Source organism: Macaca fascicularis, chromosome 20 (genome assembly GCF_037993035.2).
Source record: "Macaca fascicularis isolate 582-1 chromosome 20, T2T-MFA8v1.1".
Lineage (NCBI taxonomy): Eukaryota > Metazoa > Chordata > Mammalia > Primates > Cercopithecidae > Macaca > Macaca fascicularis.
This window is the reverse complement of record NC_088394.1, coordinates 65,947,599-65,972,423: the sequence shown is the minus strand read 5'-3', so window position 1 is coordinate 65,972,423 and position 24,825 is coordinate 65,947,599. Positions and strand designations below refer to the sequence as shown.

Below are 24,825 nucleotides of genomic sequence, written 5' to 3'. Positions count from 1 at the left end.
TCGAGGCTGCGTGAGCTGTGATGGTGCCACTGCACTCCAGCCTGGGTGACAGAGTGAAACCCTGTCTCAAAAAAAGAAAAAAAAGACTTGACCTTCAAAGGTCGTTTGAAAACACAAAACACACAAAGTAGACCCAACATATAGACATGCTGTATATAAAACTCAGCATAAGACCAAACAGAAAATCTTCAGGCCATGAGCCAATCAATGAGCTCTTGTTCTCTTCACACCACTGGATGCAGAATTTCAACACTCCATTATCAAATAATCAGGGAGCCAAAGATACCTTCAACCCATCAAGACTTTTCTTGAAAAGGCATACCAAACACAGGCTTAAAATGGAAAGTAACGCCAGGCGTGGTGGCTCACTCCTGTAATCCCAGCACTTTGGGAGGCTGAGGCAGGTGGATCACGAGGTCAGGAGATTGAGACCATCCTGGCCAACATGGTGATGGAACACGCCCAGCTAATTTTTGTATTTTTAGTAGAGATGGGGTTTCACCATGTTGGCCAGGATGGTCTCGATCTCCTGACCTCGTGATCTGCCCGCCTCAGCCTCCCAAAGTGCTGGGATTACAGGTGTGAGCCACTGCACCTAGCCACCAAATGGGTTTTTTAATGATTTTTAAAATTAAGGTATAATTTACATAGAGTAAAATTTACCCTTTCTAAGGGTACAGTTTGGCAAGTTTTACCAAATGTTTATAGTGATGTTACCATCACCACAATGGAGACACAGAACATTCCCATTGCTCCCAAAACTTCCTTGTGCCCTTTTGCGGTCAATCCTTCCTCCAATGCCCCGACATCTTCAGACTGGATTTCTGTCCCTAGAATTTTGCCTTTTTCAGGATGTTATATAAATGGAATCATACATAACTTAAGCTTCTATGTCTGGCTTCTTAAGCTTAGCCTAATACTTTTAAGAGTCATTCACATTGTTAGGTTACTTTTTATTTGTCAGACCAAATAAATATACATATTTTTTTTTTTTTTTTTTTTGAGACGGAGTCTTGCTCTGTGCCCCAGGCTGGAGTGCAGTAGCGTGATCTCGGCTCACTGCAAGCTCCACCCCCCTGGGTTCACGCCATTCTCCTGCCTCAGCCTCCTGAGTAGCTGGGACTACAGGCACCCGCCACCTCGCCCGGCTAATTTTCTTGTATTTTTAGTAGAGACGGGGTTTCACCATGTTAGCCAGGATGGTCTCGATCTCCTGACCTCGTGATCCGCCCGTCTCGGCCTCCCAAAGTGCTGGGATTACAGGCTTGAGCCACCGCGCCCGGCCTCAATATACATGTTTTTTAGAGATGGGAGTCTTGTTATGTTGCCCAGGCTAGACTCGAACTCCTGGACTCAAGCAATCCTCCCAGCTCAGCCTCCCCAGTGGCTGGGACTATAGGCACATACCACTGTGCCTGGCTTCAAACCAAATAAATTTTAAGAGAAAAAGCACTAAAAAAAAGAATGACAAGATAAGGACAAAAAGTTCGATTCATCAGTAAGACGTATGTCAAATTGTACTCTAGATCCAATGAAATAACCTTGAAATACATAAAGCAGAAATTCATCAGAATGATCTGGCGCTACCCTTTACCCATCTCTTCCTGTGACTTCACTTCCCCTTCCTCTCCAGTGGGACTGGCCTCTCCACTGTTCCCTCAATTCCAAAGGCACATTCCTAACTGAAGGCCTTCCCAACAGCCATTCTTCTGCCCAAACACTCTTTCCCCAGATATCCTCATGGTTACATTCCTTGCCTCCTTCAAATCTTTGCTTAAAAGTCACCTTCTCAACAACACATCTCTTGACTGCCCTATTTAATACTGCAACCGGCTCTTCTATGATACATTTACATATATTTTTTGCATGAATCAAACTCATTTTTTAAGTAATAAAAATCAATAAAACCAAGGGAAAAAAGGAACATTCTGGGATTCTGCATTATTATAGAAACCAAGGCACAAAATGTTTCTAGAGAGGACTAGTCCACGATGTTAAACTGGCAGACAGGTCGGGGGGCTTTGGTGACTGTCATTGCAGCAGAATGATAGAGGCAGAGGGCAGACTGAAGTGAACTAAAAAATACTTAAGAAATAAGGATGGCAGACCCCAAGAATATTGAGACAAATACCTCCACTATATTTTTAATAAGTTAAGGGTGAAGAAAAACTTCATGAAACCCAGTACATGTGAAGCAGAATATAAATTCTAGATTTTAGTTCTGTTACTATATTTATCTAAAACAAAATGAAAAGCCGGCTGGGCTCAGCTGCTCACGCCTGTAATCCCAGTAGTTTGGAAGGCCAAGGCTGGTGGATTGCTTGAGTTCAGAGTTCAAGACTAGCCTGGACAACATGAGGAGACCTTATCTCTACAAAAGAATTTTAAAAATTAGCTTACCATGGTGGTGCACACCTATAGTCCCAGCTATTTGGGAGGCTGAGGCAGGAGGATCACTTGAGCCTTGGAGGTTGAGGCTGCAGTGGGCCGTGATTGCACCACTGCACTCCAGCCTGGATGACAGTACAAGACTCCGTCTCAAAATTTTAAAAAAGAAAAGAGGCCAAGAGTGGTGGCCCACACTTGCAATCCCAGCACTTTGGGAGGCCAAGGCGGCCAGATCACCTGAGGTCAGGAGTTCGAGACCAGCCTGACCAAACTGGCGAAACCTTGCCTCTACGAAAAATACAAAAATTATCCAGGCGTGGTGGCAGGTGCCTGTAGTCACAGCTACCCAGGAGGCTGAGGCAAAAGAATCGCTTGAACCCAGAAGGCAGAGGTTGCGGTGAGCCAAGATCGTGCCACTGCACTCCAGCCTGGGCAACAGAGCAATATTCCATCTCAAAAATAAACAAACTTAAAAAAAGAAAAGCCTACATACAGAATTGATTCGACGTTTGAAACGAGTCGTTCTATTTAGGCTATTTAAATGCCATCAGAAAGGCAGTCACTAAACCAAACCCCAAATCACCACCTCCACAGACCTTGGCGCTTTAAAAGGAGCCATCCAGTTCCAACAGAATCCGAAAGGAAAAGTCGAACCTCATCTCATCAAACCACAGCCACAAACACCAAGGCTGAAGCACCCCTCTTTCCCTGCCATCCACGTCTGTCCAAAGCATTTGCAGCCAGTAGTTCTGTTCCAGTCTTCCATCAGCACGTGGCCAAGCTGCCAAGCTCTCATGACTAGAAAGTCATTTCTCCAAGACCCATACTCTTTTTATTAGCTTCTCTCTAAACTTTTCTCCTTTCAGTCATGATTTTCTAGGACCAAGAAGTCGTAGAATCCAGATACAGATCTGGTTCAAGTAGAACTAGCACTCACATGCCCTGAATTGTGGCGGCCCTTATTGTGCCCCTGTGGTTCACTGTCAGGAATACAATGTTTTGCTCTGTGTCTCTTCAGTTAGGTTTTCATTTCTCCTCCTATGGGTGCACTTTCAGAGAAATGACTCTGTCCCGGAGCCAGGCAGTACCAACGTTTCATAAAGTCTGATGAACACCAAAGCCAACCATCATGGCGGATGTGGTTTTGAAGTGACATCTTCATTAGCTCCCCACCTCTTGCATCTCTTGTCTTCATGAATGACAGCACAGTAGAGGAATCTGGGAGTCCCCCCACGCTCACCTTGTCTCATTAGCCAGCCATGCAGTCCTGCTTAATTACACCTCCTAGGTATTTCTCTTGTCTCCTCTCTATTCGCTACTGCCCAAGACTAGTCATCAATTGCAACCTCACCAGTTCCTTCAAGAGTCCTCTTCATCAGTCCCTGAGTCTTGTCTCAGCCCCACTGTGTCAGACGTTCCCACCCTCTTCTATCCTATATGCCCGCCCTGACTCATTGCGGGGCCTAGAAGACTTCCAGACCCTCCTGCAGATAGTCTCTGGGTGTGATTTAGGTTGCACCAATGAGAAGTTCTTGCAGGAAAGTTGGAAAGCAGAAGGAAGGCAGAAGCCATTTGTCCTATGGTGGTGGTGACTGGCAGGGGCTCCAGCAGACTCCATGTCTCATCGCCTGGACACCCGCTTCATACATGTAAAGTGGTCACAAGGGCGCAGCAATTTCTTGGCATGTGAACTGGAGCTGCAAGCCTGTAAGCCTGAAACCAAAGACCTCAGGAAGACCCCTCACTCCTATTGCACCAGCCCATCCAGTGACTTTTATAAGCATCTAATTCCCCATATTAAATCCTTTTTCTGCTTAAAATACCTAGAGTGGTTTCTGTTTCCTGCAATGAACCCCAACTGATACAGTTCTGAATTCATCCATTAGACTACTTTCCTGAATAATTCACTGCAGAAATAGCATTACCATACCCTTAGCTCAAAATCCACTGGTTCCCTGTCTCCAAAAAATAAAATCTACAGTCCTCAGTAAAACACAAAAGGCCCTTTGTGAACTGCTCTTGCCTTCAAACCATCTCCTACAGCAGGGACTGGCAAACTTTCTGCAAAGAGCCAAATCATAAATGTTTTAGGTTTTGTTGACCATATGATCTCTGTTCTAACTACTTAACATGCCATCGTAGCATGAAAGTAGCCACAGACAATATGAAAATAAGTGAGTACGGCCATATAAAAATAAAATTGTATTTCCCAAAACAGATGGTAAAGAGAATGAGAAGACAAGCCGCAGACTGGGAGAAAATATTGGCAAAATATATATCTGATAAAGAACTGCCATCCAAAATATACAAAAAATGCTTAAACTCAACAATAAGAAAATGAACAACCAGATTTTTAAAATGGGCAAAGGACCTGAACAGACACCCTGCCAAAGAAGATATACAGATGGAATATAAGCATATGAAAAGACTCTCCATATCATAGGCCGGGCAAAGTGGCTCATGCCTGTAATCCCAGCACTCTGGGAGGCCGAGATGGGCGGATCACCTGAGGTCAAGAGTTCAAGACCAACCTGGCCAACATGGTGAAACCCAGTTTCTACTTTAAAATACAAAAAAATTAGCTGGGCATGGTGGCAGGTGCCTGTAATCCCAGCTACTCAGGAGGCTGAGGCAGGAGAATCACTTGAACCCGGGAGGTGGAGGGTGCAGGCAGCCGAGATTGCACCATTGTACTCAGCCCGGACAACAGAGTGAGGCTCTGTCTCAAAAAAAAAAAAAAAAAAAAAAAAGACTCTACACATCATATATCATCCAGGAAGTGCAAATTAAAGTGAGATATCACTAGATACCCATTAGAATAGCCAAAATCCAGAAAACGGACCACATCAAACACTGGTGAAGATGTGGAGCAACAGGAACTCTCACTCATTGCTGGTGGCAATGCAAACTGGTGCAGTCGTTCTGGAAAACACTTTAGCAGTTTCTTACAAAACTAAGCATACTCTTACCATATGACCCAGCAATCATGTTTCTTTGTATTTACGCAAGTGAGTTAAAAACTTTGTTTTGTTTTGTTTGAGATAGAGTCTCGCTGCTCTGTCGCCAAGGTGGAATGCAGTGGCACGATCTCAGCTCACTGCAACCTCCACCTCCCAGATTCAAGCTATCCTCCTGCCTCAGCCTCCCGAGTAGCTGGGACTACAGGAGCACACCACCACGCCCAGCTAATTTTTTTTGTATTTTTACTAGAGACGGGGTTTCACCATATTGACCAGGATGGTCTGGATCTCTTGACCTTGCGATTTGCCCGCCTCGGCCTCCCAAAGTGCTAGGACTACAGGCGTGAGCCACAGTGGCCAACCGAGTTGAAAACTTTTATCTGCACAAAAACCTGCACATTGATGTTTATGGCAGCTTTATTATTCATCATTGCCAAAACCTAGAAGCAACCAAGATGTCCTTCAGTAAATGAATGAATAAACTGTGAAGGAGGAATGTAAAAGTGAATGGATAAACTGTGGTACATGCAGACAATGAAATATTATTCCGTACTCAAAAAATCAAGCCATGAGAAGACGTGAAAGAAATGTAAATCTCAATTACTAAGTGAAAAAAGCCAATCTGACAAGGCTATATACTCTATGAGCCAACTATATGACATTCTGGAAATGACAAAGCTATGCAGACAATAAAAAAATCAGTGGTTACAAGGGGCTGGGGACAGGAGGGAGAGGTGAATAGACGAAGCACAGGGGAGTGAAACTACTCTGTATGACACAGTAATGGTGGATACATGTCAGTGCCAAAGCACGTGGATCACTTGAGTCCAAGAGTTCAAGACCAGCCTGGCCAACATGGCGAAACCCCATCTCTACTAAAAACACACAAAAAAATTAGCTGGGCATGGTGATGCATGCTTGTAATCCCAGCTACTCAGGAGGCTGAGGCATGAGACACTTGAACCTGGGAGGCAGAGGTTGCAGTAAGCTGAGATCGCGCCACTGCACTCCAGCCAGTTGAATGACAGAGCAAGACTCTGTCCAAAAGAAAAAAATTAAAGAGTGAACCCTAACATAAATTATGGACTTTGAGTGACAATGATGCGTCAATGTAGGCTCATCATTCTAACAAATGTACCACTCTGGTGGGGGATGCTGACAGTGGGGAAGAGGGTATGTATGTTTGGGGTAACCTAAAAGTGCTCTAAAAAAAAAATCACAGCAGATTTCACCCAGCAAAAACAAACAAACAAGCAAGAACACCAACAAAAAAGCAGGTGGCAGGCTGGATTTGACCTGCAAACTCTAGTTTTCTATGTTATCATCCCTAATATCTTACACGTCAACATTACTAAATGACTTTTGTTTCCTCAAATATGTCAAGTTATCTTACTCCTCCTTGCCTTCACTCATGCTGTACCCTCTGCTTGCAGTGACATCCCTGACCCCCACTTCGTTGGTCAGGCAAACTCCTTCAAAATACAGTTCAAGTGTGGGAGGTCTTCCCCAAATCCCCCGGGCAGATCTAGGTAATGTCCCACTACATTCTTCTTGCATGTGTATATACCATCACCACGGATCCATCACACTAGACTCTAAGTGTCATCCATGCATCTGTCTCCTACTAGAGACACTCCCTGATGTCAGGGACCCTGACTTTTCATCTTTTAATCACCACGACCTAGCTCAGAGCCTCGCATTCATGTATATCAAATGAATATTACCTTCAACAGCAGAGATTTGTCTTCCTTACTCCTAGTTTATAACCAGTTTCCTGGTGCACACCACATCTGGCGTTATAAACATCTCTCTAGGCTCATACAGAATAAATGTCAAATAAATACCTATTCAATAAATAAATGTATGATAAGGTACCGTGTATCATTTTAATTGATGCAAAATTAATAAACCAATGTATAAATGAATTTGTAATTAATCTCCATGATTTTTTTTTTTTTTTTTGAGACGGATTCTCGCTCTGTCGCCCAGGCTGGAGTGCAGTGGCCAGATCTCAGCTCACTACAAGCTCCGCCTCCCGGGTTTACGCCATTCTCCTGCCTCAGCCTCCCGAGTAGCTGGGACTACAGGCGCCCGCCACCTCGCCCGGCTGGTTTTTTGTACTTTTTAGTAGAGACGGGGTTTCACCGGGTTAGCCAGGATGGTCTTGATCTCCTGACCTCGTGATCCGCCCGTCTCAGCCTCCCAAAGTGCTGGGATTACAGGCTTGAGCCACCGCGCCCGGCCCATGATTTTTTTTTTTAAGAGACAGGGTCTCCCTGTGTTGCCCAGGCTGGAGTGCAGTGGCACGATCATAACTCATTGCAGCCTCAAACTCCTGGTCTCAAGCAATCCTCCTGCCTCAGCTTCCCACACAGCCACCATGCCCAGGCATGATTACCTTTCAATGTCTGGCTTGGAGAATGCAGTGGGATGCCTGATCACTGTCTCAATACTATTCCATATTTACCAATTGCTCAGAAGAAAGCCCTGCCTATAAGCAGGGACTTTAAGCATGGACTATGTCTTAATTATCATTGAATGAATAAATAAATAAATAAATAAATAAATAATAAATAAATAAACAAGATTTACTCCATTGTCTTCCCCAGCTACAGAAATGAGGCAATAGCCAGATTTTAAGCATAAGCTATTACATGAGAGGGCTTTCCTGCTGACAGGGCAACATCTCTAAATAACTGCAGCTCCCAATCAAGCAGCCTTTAGTCACCTCAGTGGAAGGAGGGGTAGCAACCGCCAGCCGACAATGACTGTGAGAATGGCCTAGTGCCCAAGGCTCAGATCCCATCTACCCTCCACCCCTCCTCCCTGCTAGCTCTGCTTCCCAATTCTCCCGGCCCTCCCAGGACTTCCTGAAGTGTTCACAGTGGACTCACACCCGCGTGAGTTTATTTTTCTTTCCTTTCTGGGATAGGCTGTCTGCAGACACAGTTGATGGTCTATTTAGAGCTCACCAGAGACGGTTAGGCTTTATAAGTCTCCGAGATTACAGATCTTTTACATCTTCAGAGGCCTTTAATGCCAAGGCAAGGGAGCCAATAAATCTGATATGTTTTCATCAAAGCAGGGCAAAAAAGAAGAGTACAGGAGGGAGAAAGAAAACTATCTAAGAGGCTCTGAAACTTTTCCATGTAAAAAAATCACTGGGAAGGACATGTTAAAATGCAGATTGTGACCAGCATTGGCCACCACTGACAGCTGATGATGGCCACCGGCAAATTCAAGGTCCCCAGCCCTACACGCACACACAAACACACATATACACACACTCTATCTCATGCGCGTTCACATGCACTCTTAAACAAAATAGCTTAAATACATATACACGTTAAGAAAGGAAAATAAATTGTTCAAGCCTCTAAATATAGCTTCTTTTTTTTTTTGAGACAGCATCTAGCTCCGTTGCCCAGGCTGGATTGCAGGGGCTCCATCTTTGCTCGCTATAGCCTCAAACTCCTGGGCTCAAGCAATCCTCCCAACTCAGCCTCCCAAAGTGCTGGTATTACAGGCATGAGCCATTGCACCTAGCTATAGTAGACGGCTTCTTTTTTATTTTATTTTATTTTTTTTTTTTTTTTGAGATGCAGCTTCGCTCTTGTTGCCCAGGCTGGAGTGCAATGGTGCGATCCGGGCTCACCACAACCTCCGCCTCCTAGATTCAAGTGATTCTCCTGCCTCAGTCCCCCAAGTAGCTGGGATTACAGGCAGGTACCACCACGCCCGTTTAATTTTGTATTTTTTTTTTTTTTTTTTTAGTAGAGACAGGGTTTCTCCATGTTGGTCAGGCTGGCCTCGAACTCCCGACCTCAGGTGATCCACCCGCCTCAGCCTCCCAAAGTACTGGGATTAAACCCAGTCCATGCGCTGAGCCATGGTGCCCAGCCAACAGCTTCTACTAAGATCCTTTACATTAATCCATATTAATGAAAAATTTTATGAACCAAAAAGAAAATTAAATGCATTCTTCTCGTTTTTTTTTGTTGTTGTTGTTGTTGTTCCATTTCCCTGTATGACTATGGAAATTTTACTGAGATTCTAGACAGAAGCACCAGATATTCAAGCCAGAGGAAATCGTGAGGTGCTAGGAGGAGCAGCTCCACTCACAGACAGTCCTGTGGGCTTCATTCCAACTTGACTCCCTGCTATGGTTTGGATGCAGCTTGTCCCCACCAAAATTCATGTTGAAATTTGATTCCCAATGTGGCAGAGTTGGGAGGTGAGACCTAGTGTTTGGGTCATGGGAGTGGATCCCTCATGAAAAAATTAATGTCCTCTCACGGGGGTGAGTGAGTTCTCTCTGTTGGGAACCCGCAAGAATGTGGTATTAAAAAGAGCCTGGCCGGGCACGGTGGATCACGCCTGTAATCCCAGCACTTTAAGAGGCCGAGGCGGGCAGATCACCTGAGGTCAGGAGTTCAAGACCCGCCTGACCAACATGGAGAAACCCCATCTCTACTAAAAATACAAAATTAGCCAGGCAGCTACTCGAGAGGCTGAGGCAGGAGAATAGCTTGAACCTGGGAGGCAGAAGTTGCGGTGAGCTGAGATCGCACCATTGCACTCCAGCCTGGGCAACGAGAGTGAAACTCCATCTCAAAAAAATAAAAAAACTAAGAAAAATAAATTAAAAAATTAAAAAGGCCAGGCACAGTGGCTCACGCTTGTAATCCCAACACTTTGAGAGGCCGAGGTGCATGGATCACCTGAGGTCAGGGGTTTGAGACCAGCCTGACCAATATGGTGAAACCTGTCTCTACTAAAAATGCAAAAATTAGTCAGGCATGGTGGCATGTGCCTGTAGCCCCAGCTACTCAGGAGGCCGAGACAGAAGAATTGCTTGACCCCAGGAGGTGGAATTTGTAGTGAGCCGAGATTGTGCCACAGCACTCCAGCCTGGGTGACAGAGCAAGACTCCATCTCAAATAAATAAATAAATAAATAAATAAATAGAGGCTGGCAGCAGGTGTGGAGCCTGGCACACAACTGTAGTGCCAGCTACTTGGCAGGCTAAAGCAAGAGGATCACTGGAGCCTAGGATTTTGAGGCTGCAGTGAGCTGTGAGTGTGCCATTGCACTCTAGCCTGGGTGACAGAGCAAGACTCTAAATATATATTTGGTTTGAAGAAGAATAAAATAATGAACACTTGGGACCCACCACCTAGGCAAAGTAACAACATGACCAGTACCTTAGAAACTTTCTTTGTACTCTTTCCTCATTATACCTGTCTTCCTCCTCCCGAGATAACCACCTCCTGAACTCAGGGGTCATTATTCCCTTTTTTTTTTTTTTTTTTTTTTGAGACGGAGTCTCGCTCTGTCGCCCAGGCTGGAGTGCAGTGGCCGGATCTCAGCTCACTGCAAGCTCCGCCTCCCGGGTTCACGCCATTCTCCGGCCTCAGCCTCCCGAGTAGCTGGGACTACAGGCGCTGCCACCTCGCCCGGCTATTTTTTGTATTTCTTAGTAGAGACGGGGTTTCACCGTGTTAGCCAGGATGGTCTCGATCTCCTGACCTCGTGATCCGCCCATCTCGGCCTCCCAAAGTGCTGGGATTACAGGCTTGAGCCACCGCGCCCGGCCTTTTTTTTTTTTTTTTTTTTTTGATGCAGAGTCTCACTCCGTCACTTAGGCTGGAGTGCAGTGGTGCAAACTCAGCTCACTGCAACCTCCACCTCCCGGGTTCAAGTGATTCTCCTGCCTCAGCCTCCCAAATAGCTGGGATTACAGGTGCACGCCACCATGCCCAGCTAATTTTTATATTTTTAGTAGAGAAGTTGTTTCGCCATGTTGGCCAGGCTGATCTTGAATTCCTGACCTCAAGTGACCCACCCACCTCGGCCTCCCAAAATGCTGGGATTACAGGCATGAGCCACCACACCCAGCCCCATCCATTTTTTACAGTTTTGCTGCCTCTGAAGGTACGCATACAACATGTGTTGTTTGACTTTGCATTTTTCATCTTTCTACATATGACATCATACTACACACTGTTTTCTATGACCTGCTTCTCTTATTCAACATTATGTTTCTAAGATTTTACCATATGGATATAACCATCTTTCACCTATTTTTACTATAAGAGAGTATTCCATTATAGGAGTATATGATAATTTATGATATAAACTCTTTCTTTACACAATCAGACCTCTGATTCCATATTAACATAATCTGTGGGCAAACAAATTTATGCCACATGAATTGTTGGTGGCAGTCTCATGTTGGCTTCCATGTGCCAGACCAGATAATTTTTTTTTTTTTTTAAGACAGAGTCTGACTCTGTCGCCCAGGCTGGAGTGCAGTGGCACGATCTCGGCTCACTGCGAGCTCCGCCTCCCAGGTTCAGGCAATTCTCCTGCCTCAGCCTCCCGAGTAGCTGGGATTACAGGTGCACACTACCATGCCCAGCTAATTTTTGCACTTTTAGTAGAGACAGGGTTTCACCATGTTGGCCAGCCTGGTCTCAAACTCCTGACCTCAAGTGATCTGCCCGCCTCAGCCTCCAAAAGAGCTGAGATTACAGGCTTGAGCCACTGTGCCCAGGCTTCATCTGATTATTCTTGAAGAGGAGGCAAGATCCTACTAAGAAATGGAGCTGTGAGACCTTGCTTAGCAAGCAAATGGTGCTCTGTGGGATGAGCTTGGAGGAATGAACCCCTCAGACAAAACCGTTTCACAGTTCCAGTTCTACACTTTACCAAGCAGGGGAAAGGAGAGGAAAGGGTTGCTTTGACATTGCAGTCTTCACCTTCATGGGCACGTCAGAGCACCTTTGTTTGATCACAGTGAATAGCACCCAAGTCCAAGAAAAACCTACCCTTCAGACAGCAAAAGCTAAATATTTAGTCTGGGAGGCAGCAGGCAGAAGCCCCATCATTCTCTCTGCCCCCAGAAAGCAAGGACAGCAAAGGACTGCCCTTGATCCCAAAGGTCTGATTCATCACCTCTCAACTACAGTCCTTGATGTAAATGCACCGGTAACGCCTCACTTCCCAGGCTTAGCGGGGAGGGGGGTAGGTGTGCACAAACGACAGTCTCCAGACACAAAGAAAACCCACTGCCACTTCCACCGAGTGCTCTGGTTGCGTAAGGCCCTCTGACTGACATGCCTTATCTCAGTTCATTCCCACAATAACCCTGCAACAACCCTGTGAGGCAGGTGATATCCCCACTTTACACCTGAAAAAAAAAATGGGCATCTGAGAGGTTTTGTGACTTATCCAAAATCACATAGCAAGTAAATGACAGGCCAGGATTTGATCTGTTATCTCCTGATTCCAAAGCCCTACACCGTTATCCAACAGACTACTCGGCCACCACCTACAATCATAAGCACGTGTGTACAGTGACCTTCATACCTGCAACAGCAGAGTGGAAAGGGGGCTTTAAGGAGGCAAAGAGACAGTCTTTGGGTAATATTTGCAAAAGTGTTTCCTGCTGAATGGCAACAGGTTCCACGTGAGTGCAGAATGAATACTTACCTAAATGGCAGAGGCCCGGGAAAACTCAGACGCTACACGTAGTAAAAGCCTGCAGCAGCTAACAGACTGCAGAGGACTCCGATACGGCTTACACTATCTGGAAGGTACCTTGCTCACCATCTAACTAGCACTGAATGTCTACCACGTGTGATGGGCCAAAATGAATCCGATTTCCTGTTGCAGCCTGGTTGCTGCGACACCAATGACCTGGTGTCATTCTCAACACCAATGACAACAAATAAGTTTTAACAGGATCTCTGAATTGCAAGGTCGATGAACTGGAGGAATTCAGAGACCAGTAAATAGGTCAAGAATTTAGATACAAACTTGTTAAGAGCTGAATCTGACTTTGAGCCCCAAATTAAGTGATATGGGTGTGTCTGAGACAAATTTTCCAACTCAGCTAAAAGACTAAGATGCAGTTACTAGCACCAAAGCTGAGAAGGCATCACTCTCTAAAGAATGATTTCACTCAAGTATTCTTCCCTCTCTAAAGAGTGAAATGTTCAAGTATTCCTCGCCCACTGCTGTTCTAGCTTAAGAAACTGTTTCCGGCGACGGCAGTAACAGCGGCAGCTACAGCGGGGACGCGAGCGGGGCGGTGACGGTGTGGGAGGTGGTCTCACTCTTGGGAAAACTGCTGGGCACCGTCGCTGCGCTGAAGGTGGTTCTGTACCTGCTCCGAGTGTGCTTAGCGATGGCCTGGAAATCCGGCGGCGCCAGCCACTCGGAGCTAATCCACAATCTCCGCAAAAACGGAATCATCAAGACAGATAAAGTATTTGAAGTGATGCTAGCTACAGACCGCTCTCACTATGCAAAATGTAACCCTTACATGGATTCTCCACAATCAATAGGTTTCCAAGCAACAATCAGTGCTCCACACATGCATGCATATGCACTAGAACTTCTATTTGATCAGTTGCATGAAGGAGCTAAAGCTCTTGATGTAGGATCTGGAAGTGGAATCCTTACTGCATGTTTTGCACGTATGGTTGGATGTACTGGAAAAGTCATAGGAATTGATCACATTAAAGAGCTAGTAGATGACTCAATAAATAATGTCAGGAAGGACGATCCAACACTTCTGTCTTCAGGGAGAGTACAGCTTGTTGTGGGGGATGGAAGAATGGGATATGCTGAAGAAGCCCCTTATGACGCCATTCATGTAGGAGCTGCAGCCCCTGTTGTACCCCAGGCACTAATAGACCAGTTAAAGCCTGGAGGAAGATTGATATTGCCAGTTGGTCCTGCAGGTGGAAACCAAATGTTGGAGCAGTATGACAAGCTACAAGATGGCAGCGTCAAAATGAAGCCTCTGATGGGGGTGATATACGTGCCTTTAACAGATAAAGAAAAGCAGTGGTCCAGGTGGAAGTGATTTTATCTTCTGCTCTTTCTTCTTCCACACATGCAAGGTGAAAGGGTGTGGATTTTAAGACATTAGATTACAAGAGCTGTTTTGGTTGTCACCTTTATGCTCCTCCATTATAACATCAGAAATTCATTACATTAAAAATGTGAAAAATGAAAAAAAAAAAAAAAAAAAAAAAAAGAAACTGTTTCCTCCAGTTCCAGGTGCCCATCATGGCTTTGTTGACAAAAGATTTGCCAATTACACTGTCATTTGTCACCCCGTGAGACCCAACTATTGTAAGTCACCTACGGAGACACAGAAAACATGACTGGTCTTCGGGAGCGAGGCAACGCCTTTACAGTGACTTGGAAAAAAGAGAATGGGGAAATGGCATCTCTGCTTCTAATAAGGGTACGGAAAAAAGATCCGAATGTACATCTTGTCTTGCTCCCGCCACCTGCCAGTCACTGCAACCTCATAAGCCCATAAAACAATCAAATCAGGAGAAGCTGACGGCTGTCCTCAGAGGGATCTTTTAAGATGCTGCGGGTATTGGCTAAAATCATATTCCATTTCTCAAAGCATTATTCCCCCTCCCTGGGATCTGTTTGGGAAGTTTTTTGGTTTTTTGGTTTTTTTTTTTAACCAAACATAGTCTCACTCTGTTACCGAGGCTATAGTGTAGTGCCTTGTTGCTAGCTCAGTGCAGCTGCAGCCTCAAACTCTTGGGCTCAAGCAATCCTCCTACCTCAGCCTCCCAAGTAGCTGGGACTACAGGCACACACTACCACGCCCAGCTCATTTTTCTATCTTTTATAGAGACCGAGTCTCCCTATGTTGCCCAGGCTGGTCTTGGAACTCCTGGCCTCAAGTGATCCTCCCACCTTGATCTTCCAAAAGAGCTGGAATTACAGGCATGAGCCACTGTGCCTGGCCTCATTTAGGAAGATTTTTACTGCCAGTTACTTACCTACTCTCTGCAGGTAATAAAGATTTACAAACATATTTGTAGTTTGTACTTTTAAGATTATTTTCCTCAAAATGTCCTTTAAATATCTGGTGATTTTGCACATGCAATAAACAATAAACAAAGGTGCCAACCCTCTCCCTCGTCTCTCTATACTTAGAGTTATTTTCCTGCCTAGATGTTCAGTTACCATGGAAATGAGTTTGCACCACTAACACAGGTATAAAATGGGAATTTCGGTAAATTAAATTATGTCATTTGTAAAATGTATAACAAGTATAATATTTGGACTCTAAGTGTAGGAGGTCTTTTTTTTTTTTTTTTTTTTTTTTTGAGATGGAGTCTCGCTCTGTCGCCCAGGCTGGAGTGCAGTGGCATGATCTCTGCTCACTGCAAGCTCCGCCTCCCGGGTTCATGCCATTCTCCTGCCTCAGCCTCCCGAGTAGCTGGGACTACAGGCGCCCGCCACCACGTCCGGCTAATTTTTTGTATTTTTAGTAGAGACGGGGTTTCACCGTGTTAGCCAGGATGGTCTCAATCTCCTGACCTCGTGATCCTTCTGCCTCGGCCTCCCAAAGTGCTGGGATTACAGGCTTGAGCCACCGCGCCCGGCCTGTAGGAGGTCTTAACCAACACTCCAAGGGAACCCTGGGCCACCCCCTAAAGCAGAATGCACGACAGAAAATCTCACAAAGAACCATTGCTCTAAGCATTTCTAAGTGTGTCCTGGAAGAATAACTGTGGCAGCAGCACCTGACATACAAAAGAGCAGTCGAGTTTCCTGTTCGACGGTTCCTTTGATCCAATAACCTACTTAGCTAGTCCCAGTCTTCGTCAAGGAGCCTCTGACCCTTCTAAGAATCCTGAATTCTTTCACAGCCATAAAAAATGAATAAAAAGTAAGCCTATAATCTTAGCTTATGCTAGATTATAGCACAGTGGCTTATGCCTATAACCTTAGCACTTGGGGAGGCCAAGACAGGAGAATCAGTTGAGTCCAGGAGTTTGAGACCAGCCTGGGCAACATGGTAAAATCCCATCTCTAGAAAAATTTAAAAATTAGCTAGGCGTGGTGGCACATGCCTGTGGTCTCAGCTACTTAGGATGCTGAGGTGGGTCTGCATCTTGAGCCCAGGAGGTCAAGCCTGCCGTGAGCCGTGATGGTGCCACAGCACTCCAGCCTGGGCAACAGAGCAAGACCCCATATCAAAAAACAAAACAAAAGAATGAAATCACGTCATGTCCTTTGCAGCGACATGAATATAGCCGGAGGCTGGAGGCCATTATCCTAAGCAAATTAATGCTGAAACAGAAAACCAAATACCACATGTTCTCATTTATAAGTGGGAGCTAAACATTGGGTAAACATGAACACAAAGATATAAATAATAAACACTGGGGACTCCAAGAACAAGGAGAGAGGAGCAAGGATTGAAAAACTACCAATCAGGTACTATGTTCACTATCTGGGCAATGGGATCATTAGAAGCCCAAACCTCAACATCATGTAATATACCCATGTAACAAACCTGTTCATGTACCCCCTGAATCTAAAATAAAAACAAAAATTAAAAATCTAAATTCAATTTAAAAAAAAAAAAAAAGGATCCTGAGTTCTGGACTCCTCTATTAGCCTCCTTCACCACTGAGTCAGTTACAAGATCTCTGGAAATGTCCAACAGTTTCTACCATAAAATGTTCCCCGCCATGTCCCAACATGTTTTCAATAGCTCTAAGCATCTTCTCAGCTCTTTCTCATAGCCAAGGGGGGTCTTACCGGGATCTTCCACCAAAGCAGTTTGTGCTGGGGAGCTGGTGCCGGTTCTCTGGAGCTACCGCTGTTCCACTGGAGTCTCTCGAAGGTGGCTGTGATCCTAGAAAGGAATCAATCACAAGAAAAGACAGAAGCATTGAGGAGCTCAACTCATGTTCGAGATTTGACAGCTAGGAACAGAACTCCCTCTGTGTGTTAGAGTTGCCACCACCACAGGATACGGACATCCAGCAAGCTGCAGCCACCAGAAGGAGAGGAACAGGGACGATCACACAGGATCCAATCCATGCCATGGAGCAGTGGGGCTCAAACCTTGGAAACAGCTTCTCTTCTCCAAGACATTCAAGAGCATCCAAGGCACTTACAAGCAAATTGCCTTATCCATTAAATGAATCTCAGCCTCAAAAACATGAGATAGAGAACAAACGCTAACCGTGCAAAGTAGGGGCCAGGAATCGGGGGCATTTCTCCATAACACACCCAGAGAGCTTTTACAAAGCCAAATCAGATCATCATAGTCTTCTGCTAGAAACCCTTCAACAACTTTCTGTTTCTCAAGATGAGGTTCAAAATCCCTACCAAGGGCTTCAAGGCTGCACGATCTGAGTTGACCTGTTTCTCCGACCTCACCTCCTCCATTCTCTCTCCTTCTTGCTCCTAATAATCCAACCACACTGACTGCCTCTGTTCCCATCACAGGCCAAGCCACCCCTTCACCCCACACCCCCACCATGGCCTGTCTAAACTCCTTGTCCTCCAGGTCTCAGCTTCCTCAGAGAAACCGTCCCTGATCCCTCAATTTAGATGAGATCTCCCCCAACAAAGTACAGGAATCTCATGCCACCCTGTGGTTTTCACTGATAGCTTTTGTCACAATCACAGCTATGTAATTACCTGTGTGTTTACTCATTTGATGTCTAACTTCCCCTGCCCTCATCAAGTAGACTGTAAACCTCAAGCAGTGGAGACCATGTGAATTTGGCCCATTGCCATCCGGCTGGCACCTGGTCTAAGACCTAGTGCATACCAGGGATACAATTATGTATATATGTGTTGAACGAGTGAATGACGCATGTTTTTCTCCAAGCACCAAAGCACCCCAAGCACTGATCAGTGCAGTTGGATTTTTCTCCACAGTCAAGGCCCATCCAGCCACTGAGATTCCAACCAACTGCCCTTGAATTGGAATTCAAACTGCACCCCTTTGAAGCTACAGAAATCCTACTTGGTGCCTGGAAAGTGCCATGATTACATCACATCTAAGAAAACATTTAATGGGAAAAATTAATGGAGAAACCCAACCCATTTCAGACCTCAGAATTATTCATGAAATAATTTCCTACTAGATCCAAAGGTGACTAATTTCAGACTAGATCAAAAGAAACAAACTACCAATATTCGGGACAGAGAAGGGGACACTCTCCAAATTCCCAGCTCTGTCTGTATTTTGCTAGTGTGTATCTCTAGGAAAACACAGGGTCCCCTTCCCAACTCCTCATAAAAACACCCTCAACCTCCCCAAAAAGTGTAACTGTATTGGGAAGGAAAATGGGCCAAAGTCACATTTGATAAAGATATTTCATTTTCCAAAGTCCACATGGGATGAAAGATGTTTTTCTCTGCTATCAAACCAAACAATTACACAATTTACAGAGACTGGACATTTACTGTGGCCCTTGATCAGAAAGTGGCCCTTGAAAATTCATGTCGTGATATTGATCCACGGTGCTAAGAAGAGTCGGGGCTAGCTATGGGCCAGGCTGAGTGGTAATCAAACCAAGATGCCTAGTAGAGAACCAAGCTCTCAGCACCTCCTGGCCCCTGCCCAGCCCCACCCCGTCCCGGCACAGCCCTGAGGAGCAGGGCGGCACTCACCATCTGTCACAGCACTGCCATTAGGCACACTTCCCAGATCAACAGTCGGCCCGTCCAGGAAAATTGTCAGCTCTCCGCCTGAGACAACACTGCCTTTGTTCTCCGTCTGCAGGTTCAGGGTCAGCTGCGTGTTCTCCACTGTGGGGTACAAAAGGCAACATGGATGGGCTAAAGCAAATGCACCCCAAGTTAAGATTCTCTAAATTAGAAGCTCCCATTTCACCTTCGCTGGCTTCCCTGAGAATGCTTTCCCCGCATCTTCAAATTTTGCCTCGTCGCATGGAACAAAGAGTGGGAAGGAATATGTCTAATGAAATCACTGTTGTATCAGGTTGGAGGGGAAGGTGTACTCTTTCTAAACATTTCATATCACCAGATCAGCAACATAATTTCCACATTACTGATGTATTAGTTTGTTTACACTTGCAGGACTGTGAGAAAACCACAGGGATACTGATGGTGTACAGATGAAGAAATAGTTGCAAGTAATATCCCCCTGCCCATAGAAACCAAAGAGACCCTAAGGAACTGTCAACAGGAGACATCTCCATCTGGAGAGGGATTGCAGGGGCTTATTCTTTTCTTATTTGTGCTAAAACATATTGTTGTTTTTTTAAATTTTCAATCCTGAAAATGTATTGCCTTGAAATAAGGGAAAAAAGTTACAACAATGAAACTTCAATGCAGGCTAATCGGCCCCATCACTGACTGAAGGAGAGAGAGGTGAGAAGTGGCCCAGAGCACCCTGTCCCCAAGGATACCAGGTAGATTCAGTCCTGTGGGTGACTGTAGCAAAAAAAAACAGAACAAACTGACTGGAGGCAGAAGCACCAAGCCCTAGGCAGGCTAGAAACTGCTGCACACACACCCTCCACCCTGCTACTGAACTTGGCTGTGCTGAATAGCTTCTGTCTAGTTAAGTGTTTAGTCCACACTGAATACTTCAGTTCCCTTCAGTTCAGTCCAGCCAGGAGTTACGGCCTTTAGTTCAGGGCTGTTAAATAATTACCAAAAGGGAATCAGCCTTTATGAGGATTTCCACAGGGTCTGTCCACACCACACCTTACAAAACCAGACCAGGCAAGTGCCACGTATCTGAACCTCCCTCCCCACCCACCCCACCCAGTCCAACACCTTGTTTTATTTCTTAGTTGCTACTGCACGATAATAAGCTATCTTACCTGTTTTCTAGAACAAGGTAGAGTATGTATAAATGTCTCCATAAGCACACTAAGGTAAATTTGAGCATTTTCTACAGATAACCCCCCTTTCCTCCACCCCCGCAAAAAAGACAGCTCTAAATCCCTCTACAGATACAACCCTTTAAGAACTTAGCAGAAAATTCTAGATCAATTCAAGGATCTATTATAATAAGATAGAAACCAGTTACCCTTTGGTTTTCAAGCTCTCCTAAGCGCTCTACCTTCCCTTAATCTCTCTTCCCTGCCATGGATCTCTCCAACTCTTTTTTGAGTGAGTCTGCTGCTATTTTCAGCCAGTTCCACTAAGGGCCTTGGTGAGTACTAAATGTTTCTATAAAATAACACTTGTAGTTTCCAAAGGAAATGAGTTCCTTCAAAAGCCAAGGAGTATGGAAAGGAACTGAGACCTTTCAACCCCCAGCCACCACTTGTCATCCCTGGGAGTGGCCACTTGGGAAGCACCTGCTCCAGCCCCAGCAGAGCCTAACCCTACAGCTTAGTTCACATCCTGAATGCAGCCTCGGGAGAGATCCCAGGCCAGGCTGCCCAGCTAAGCTGCTGCCAAATCTAGCCCCCTGAAACTGTGTGATCATAAATGTTGATTATTGTGGGCTTTTTTTTTTTTAAGTCAAGGAGGGTTTCCCTACTCCATTATGCCAAGATCCAGTGCCTAAGTCTCTGGCAGTAGGGATATTAAGCACATGGGTTAAGAGGGGGTGTGGTCAAGCACTCTGAGTTTAATTCACAGTCCCTGAGAGCTGTGCAGCAAGAAGCAAATGACCTAAACTGAGCATCGGTCTCCCTACTTGCAAAACAGGGGAAATCATGGCACCTTTTTCAGAGGACTCTTGCAAAGAAGTAAATGGCACCTACTGAGCTCCTAATAAGCTGTCATTTTTATCATCTTCCTGTTGACTTTCCTGTTTTTAGGCTGAAGAGTCCTAATTCCTCTTGGTCTAATTTCTCATTCACCGTATTTGTTTTTTGTTTTATTTTTAAATTTTTTTTTATAGAGACGTGGTTCACTATGTTGCCCAGGCTGGTCTCTAACTCCTGGCCTCAAGCAATCCTCCCACCTCGGCCTCCCAAAGTGCTGGGATTACAGGAGTGAGCCACTGCACCGTAGCCTTCATTCATTTTAGTCATTCTTCTCTTGATCCTTCTGGTCCTTCTGAGACTTTTTTGGGCTGTGACCACAGAATCTTCCAAGGTAAGCCACAGACCCATCACGCAGACAAACTGTCTTTTTATCTTGTTTTCAGGTCATCTCCTAAAGGCGCCCAGCCTTCTGGCTCCAGTACACAGACCACTGTTGGAAGTGTGCTGAGGGATGAGCATTCCAGAAGGGCTCCTTGATTCCTGTCCTGATACCTCAAAGGTCGTCATTTCATAAATGGAGTGTGGACACTTTTTTGCCTCCTTCCTGGAGGACTGATAATGTTCAACAGGAGAGTGGAGGAACCCAAGGCCTCTCGCTGCTCATTTCTACCCCTGTGACAGTCACAGTGCCATGGCCTTGGACAGAAGCCAGAGAGATAGCCTGCATTTTCCTCTCCATGGTCTCGTCCCAAGGATCCAAGTTAGCTCTTCTATCTAGTTTATCTACTCATTGTCTCCAGTGGAATCATTATATATTTGAAGGCTCAGAAGCCACCATACAACACATTGAGACACACTTTGCCTTCAAAAAGTGTCAATGGGCTGGGTGCGGCGGCTTATGCCTATAATCCCAGCACTTTGGGAGGCTGAGGTAGGACGGTCACTTGAGGCCAGGAGTTCAAGACAAGCATGAGTAACACAGTGAGACTTTGTCACTACAAAAAAGTTAATTAAAAGGAGCCAGCCAAGCTCAATGGCTCATGCCTGTTAATCCCAGCACTTTGGGAGGCCAAGGAGGGTGGATTGCTTGAGTCCAGGAGTTCAAGACCAGCCTGGGCAAGATGGCAAAACCCCATCTCCAATAAAAATACCAAAAATTAGCTGGATGTGGTGGTAAGCTACTGTAGCCCAGATACTGAGGAGGCTGAGGTGGGAGAATCACCTGAGCACAGGAGGTCGAGGCTGCAGTGAGCCAAAATCACGCCACTGTACTCCAACCTAAGCAACCAGAATGAGACTCTGTCTCAAAAACATAAAATAGGACTGGGCATGGTGGATCATGCCTGTAATCCCAGCCTTTTGGGAGGCTGAGATGGGCTGAGATGGGTGGGTCGCTTAAGCTCAGGAGTTCGAGACCATCCTGGGCAACATGGTGAGACCCTGTCTCTATTAAAAATACAAAAAATTAGCCAGGCCTGGTGGGGTGTACCTGCGGTCCCCACTACCCGGGAGGCTGAGGTGGGAGGATTGCTTGAGCCTGGGTTGGGGCAGACACTGCAGGGAGCGAAGACTGCGCCACTGCACTCCAGCCTGGGTGACAGAGTGAGACCCTGTCTCAAAAAATAAATTTAATTTTAATTTAAATAGCCAATAGGGAGGGGGAGGGCCTTTTTTCTTTAAACTAAACTTTTGAGAACATAACCCTCCTCTGTTCTATTTGAGACCTCTGGCTATCACCATGATAACCAAGTGATCTAATTTACTGTCACCGAGAGCAAGGCAACCTGAAGCCACAGGCTTCATGTGAAAGAGGGGGATGGAGAAACGTCAAACGATACCATGAGGAAGCAATCAGACGCCAGAATGTGGGACATCCATACGACAACTGTCCCAGACTCCTGAAAAAGTCAATGTCATTAAATTCATTTAAAGAAAAAAAAAAAGAGGCAGGATGGAGACTCCTCTAGATTTAAAGAAAACCAACAAATGCCATGCACGAATTTTTGACTAAACCTTGGTTTGAAAAAGCTATATTCTTGGGATATGTGGAGAAATTTGCATACAGACTGAATATTAGATGATGTTTGAAATAATTGTTAAAGTTCTTAGGTTTAATAGCAGTACTATGGTTTTACAGACAGGCATAGTGGCTCACATCTGTAATCCCAGCACTTTGGGAGGCCGAGGTGGGTGGATCACCTGAGCTCAGGAGTTCGAAATCAGCCTGGCCAACATGGTGAAACCCCATCTCTACTAAAAATACAAAAATTAGCCAGGCGTGGTGACACGCATCTGTAATCCCAACTACTTGGGAGGCTGAGGCAGGAGAATCACTTAAACCCTGCAGGCGGAGGTTGCAGTGAGCCAGGATCGTGCCACTACATTCCAGCCTGGGCAACAGAGCAAGGCTCTGTCTCAAAAATAAAAAAAAGGCTGCGCGTGGTGGCTCACGCCTGTAATCCCAGCACTTTGGGAGGCCGAGACTGGCAGATCACGAGGTCAGGAGATCGAGACCATCCTGGCTAATACGGTGAAACCCCATCTCTACCAAAAATTCAAAAAGTTAGCCAGGCGTGGTGGCGGGCGCCTGTAATCCCAGCTACTTGGGAGGCTGAGGCGGGAGAATGGCGTGAACCCAGGAGGCAGAGCTTGCAGTGAGCCGAGATCACACCACTGTACTCCAGCCTGGGCAACAGAGCAAGACTCCGTCTCAAAAAAAAAAAAAAAATTCACTTTGGTTTTATATGAGAATGTCTCATTCCTGGGAGATGCAAGAGTAGATGAGAATGATACACGCATTTATTTTCAAGTGACTTTTTAGAAGAATAGGGTGAAGTTTTGGGGAGTAAAGTGTCACGATATCTGCAATTTACCTTCAAACGGCTCAGGAAAAAAAATACACCCAGCCATACACTATAATAACATATAGACAAAACAAATTTGGCAAAAAAAATGTTAACAAGTGCCAGAAATAGGTGGATGGCATTTGGGTGTTCACTGTATCACTCTTTCAATTCTTCTGTATGTTTGCAAATTTCATAATTAAACATTGGGGAAAGGTTTTTTTTTTTTAATTGGCAAGGTTATTTAAAAAATTAAACTTCAGAGAACAGAACACCTCATTATTCACTTTTTTAAAAAATTGAGCCAGAGGAGCCCTATAATATACAATGGGACTAAAGAAACCGTTAGCTAATTGAGTGACAGATTCGTGCATACAGGGGAGGCTGGAAGGCGTAAGTGTGGCTGGAAAACATATACTAGAACCTTAGTTATAAATAGCAGTCTTAGCCACCTCACCTCTGGGGCCCTCTGTTTTCACTACAGCTGTGCAGACGGTTCTACAGAGGCCCTTTCTCTTCCAGTATGTCTTCCTGCTGCCTTTAGAGGCATTGCTCAAAATCAAGAAACCCATGAAAAAGTAGGTTTAGTGAGTCCATTTCCATAACTGGAATCTGATTTAGCATATAGGAAGCTCACCAGCTCCTCTCAAGCTCATCAGGCCCTGTTCTATCTGCATTCGTGCTGTTCACATCTGTGCCTTGAGTACCTACTATTTTAGTTACTGTGATTCAACAGGAACAAGATAGGCAAAAAGCATTTACATTCTACTTGGAAGAAACAGACAATAAGCAATGTCTTTTCTTTTCTTCTTTAAAAAAAAAAAAGTAAATTGCATAATCTGTTAGAAGGTGGCAAGTGCAGGCTGGGCGCCATGGCTCATGCCTGTAATCCCAGGACTTTGGGAGGCCGAGGCAGGCGGATCATTTGAGGTCAGGAGTTTGAGACCAGCCTGGCCAACATGGTGAAACCCCATCTCTACTAAAAGTACAGAAAAATGAGCTGGGTGTGGTGGCGGGCACCTGTAATCCCAACTACTCGGGAGGCTGAGGCAGGAGAATCGCTTGAACCCGGGAAGCAGAGGTTGTGGTGAGCCGAGATTGTGCCATTCACTACAGCCTGGGCAACAAGAGCAAAACTCCGTCTCA

The 24,825-nt window shown here is 45.3% G+C and overlaps 2 protein-coding genes across 5 annotated transcripts in view; one reads left to right on the top strand and one right to left on the bottom strand.

Moving 5' to 3' along the window:
• Positions 1-24,825, bottom strand: part of WWP2 (WW domain containing E3 ubiquitin protein ligase 2) — a 214,490-nt gene that overhangs the window by 83,331 nt on the left and 106,334 nt on the right. For all 4 annotated transcript variants that reach the window (XM_065537107.2, XM_065537108.2, XM_065537109.2 and 1 more), the window contains exons 5-6: positions 18,816-18,953; positions 16,944-17,040 (exon numbers count right to left, since the gene is read on the bottom strand). In XM_065537107.2, coding sequence (XP_065393179.1) covers positions 16,944-17,040; positions 18,816-18,953 — 235 coding nt within the window. The remainder of the gene's footprint in view (positions 1-16,943; positions 17,041-18,815; positions 18,954-24,825) is intronic.
• LOC135968838 (protein-L-isoaspartate(D-aspartate) O-methyltransferase) lies at positions 13,405-14,401 on the top strand. Its single transcript, XM_065537110.2, has one exon. It carries the CDS (start codon positions 13,540-13,542, stop codon positions 14,221-14,223), a length of 684 nt encoding a protein of 227 aa, XP_065393182.1. The 5' UTR covers positions 13,405-13,539; the 3' UTR covers positions 14,224-14,401.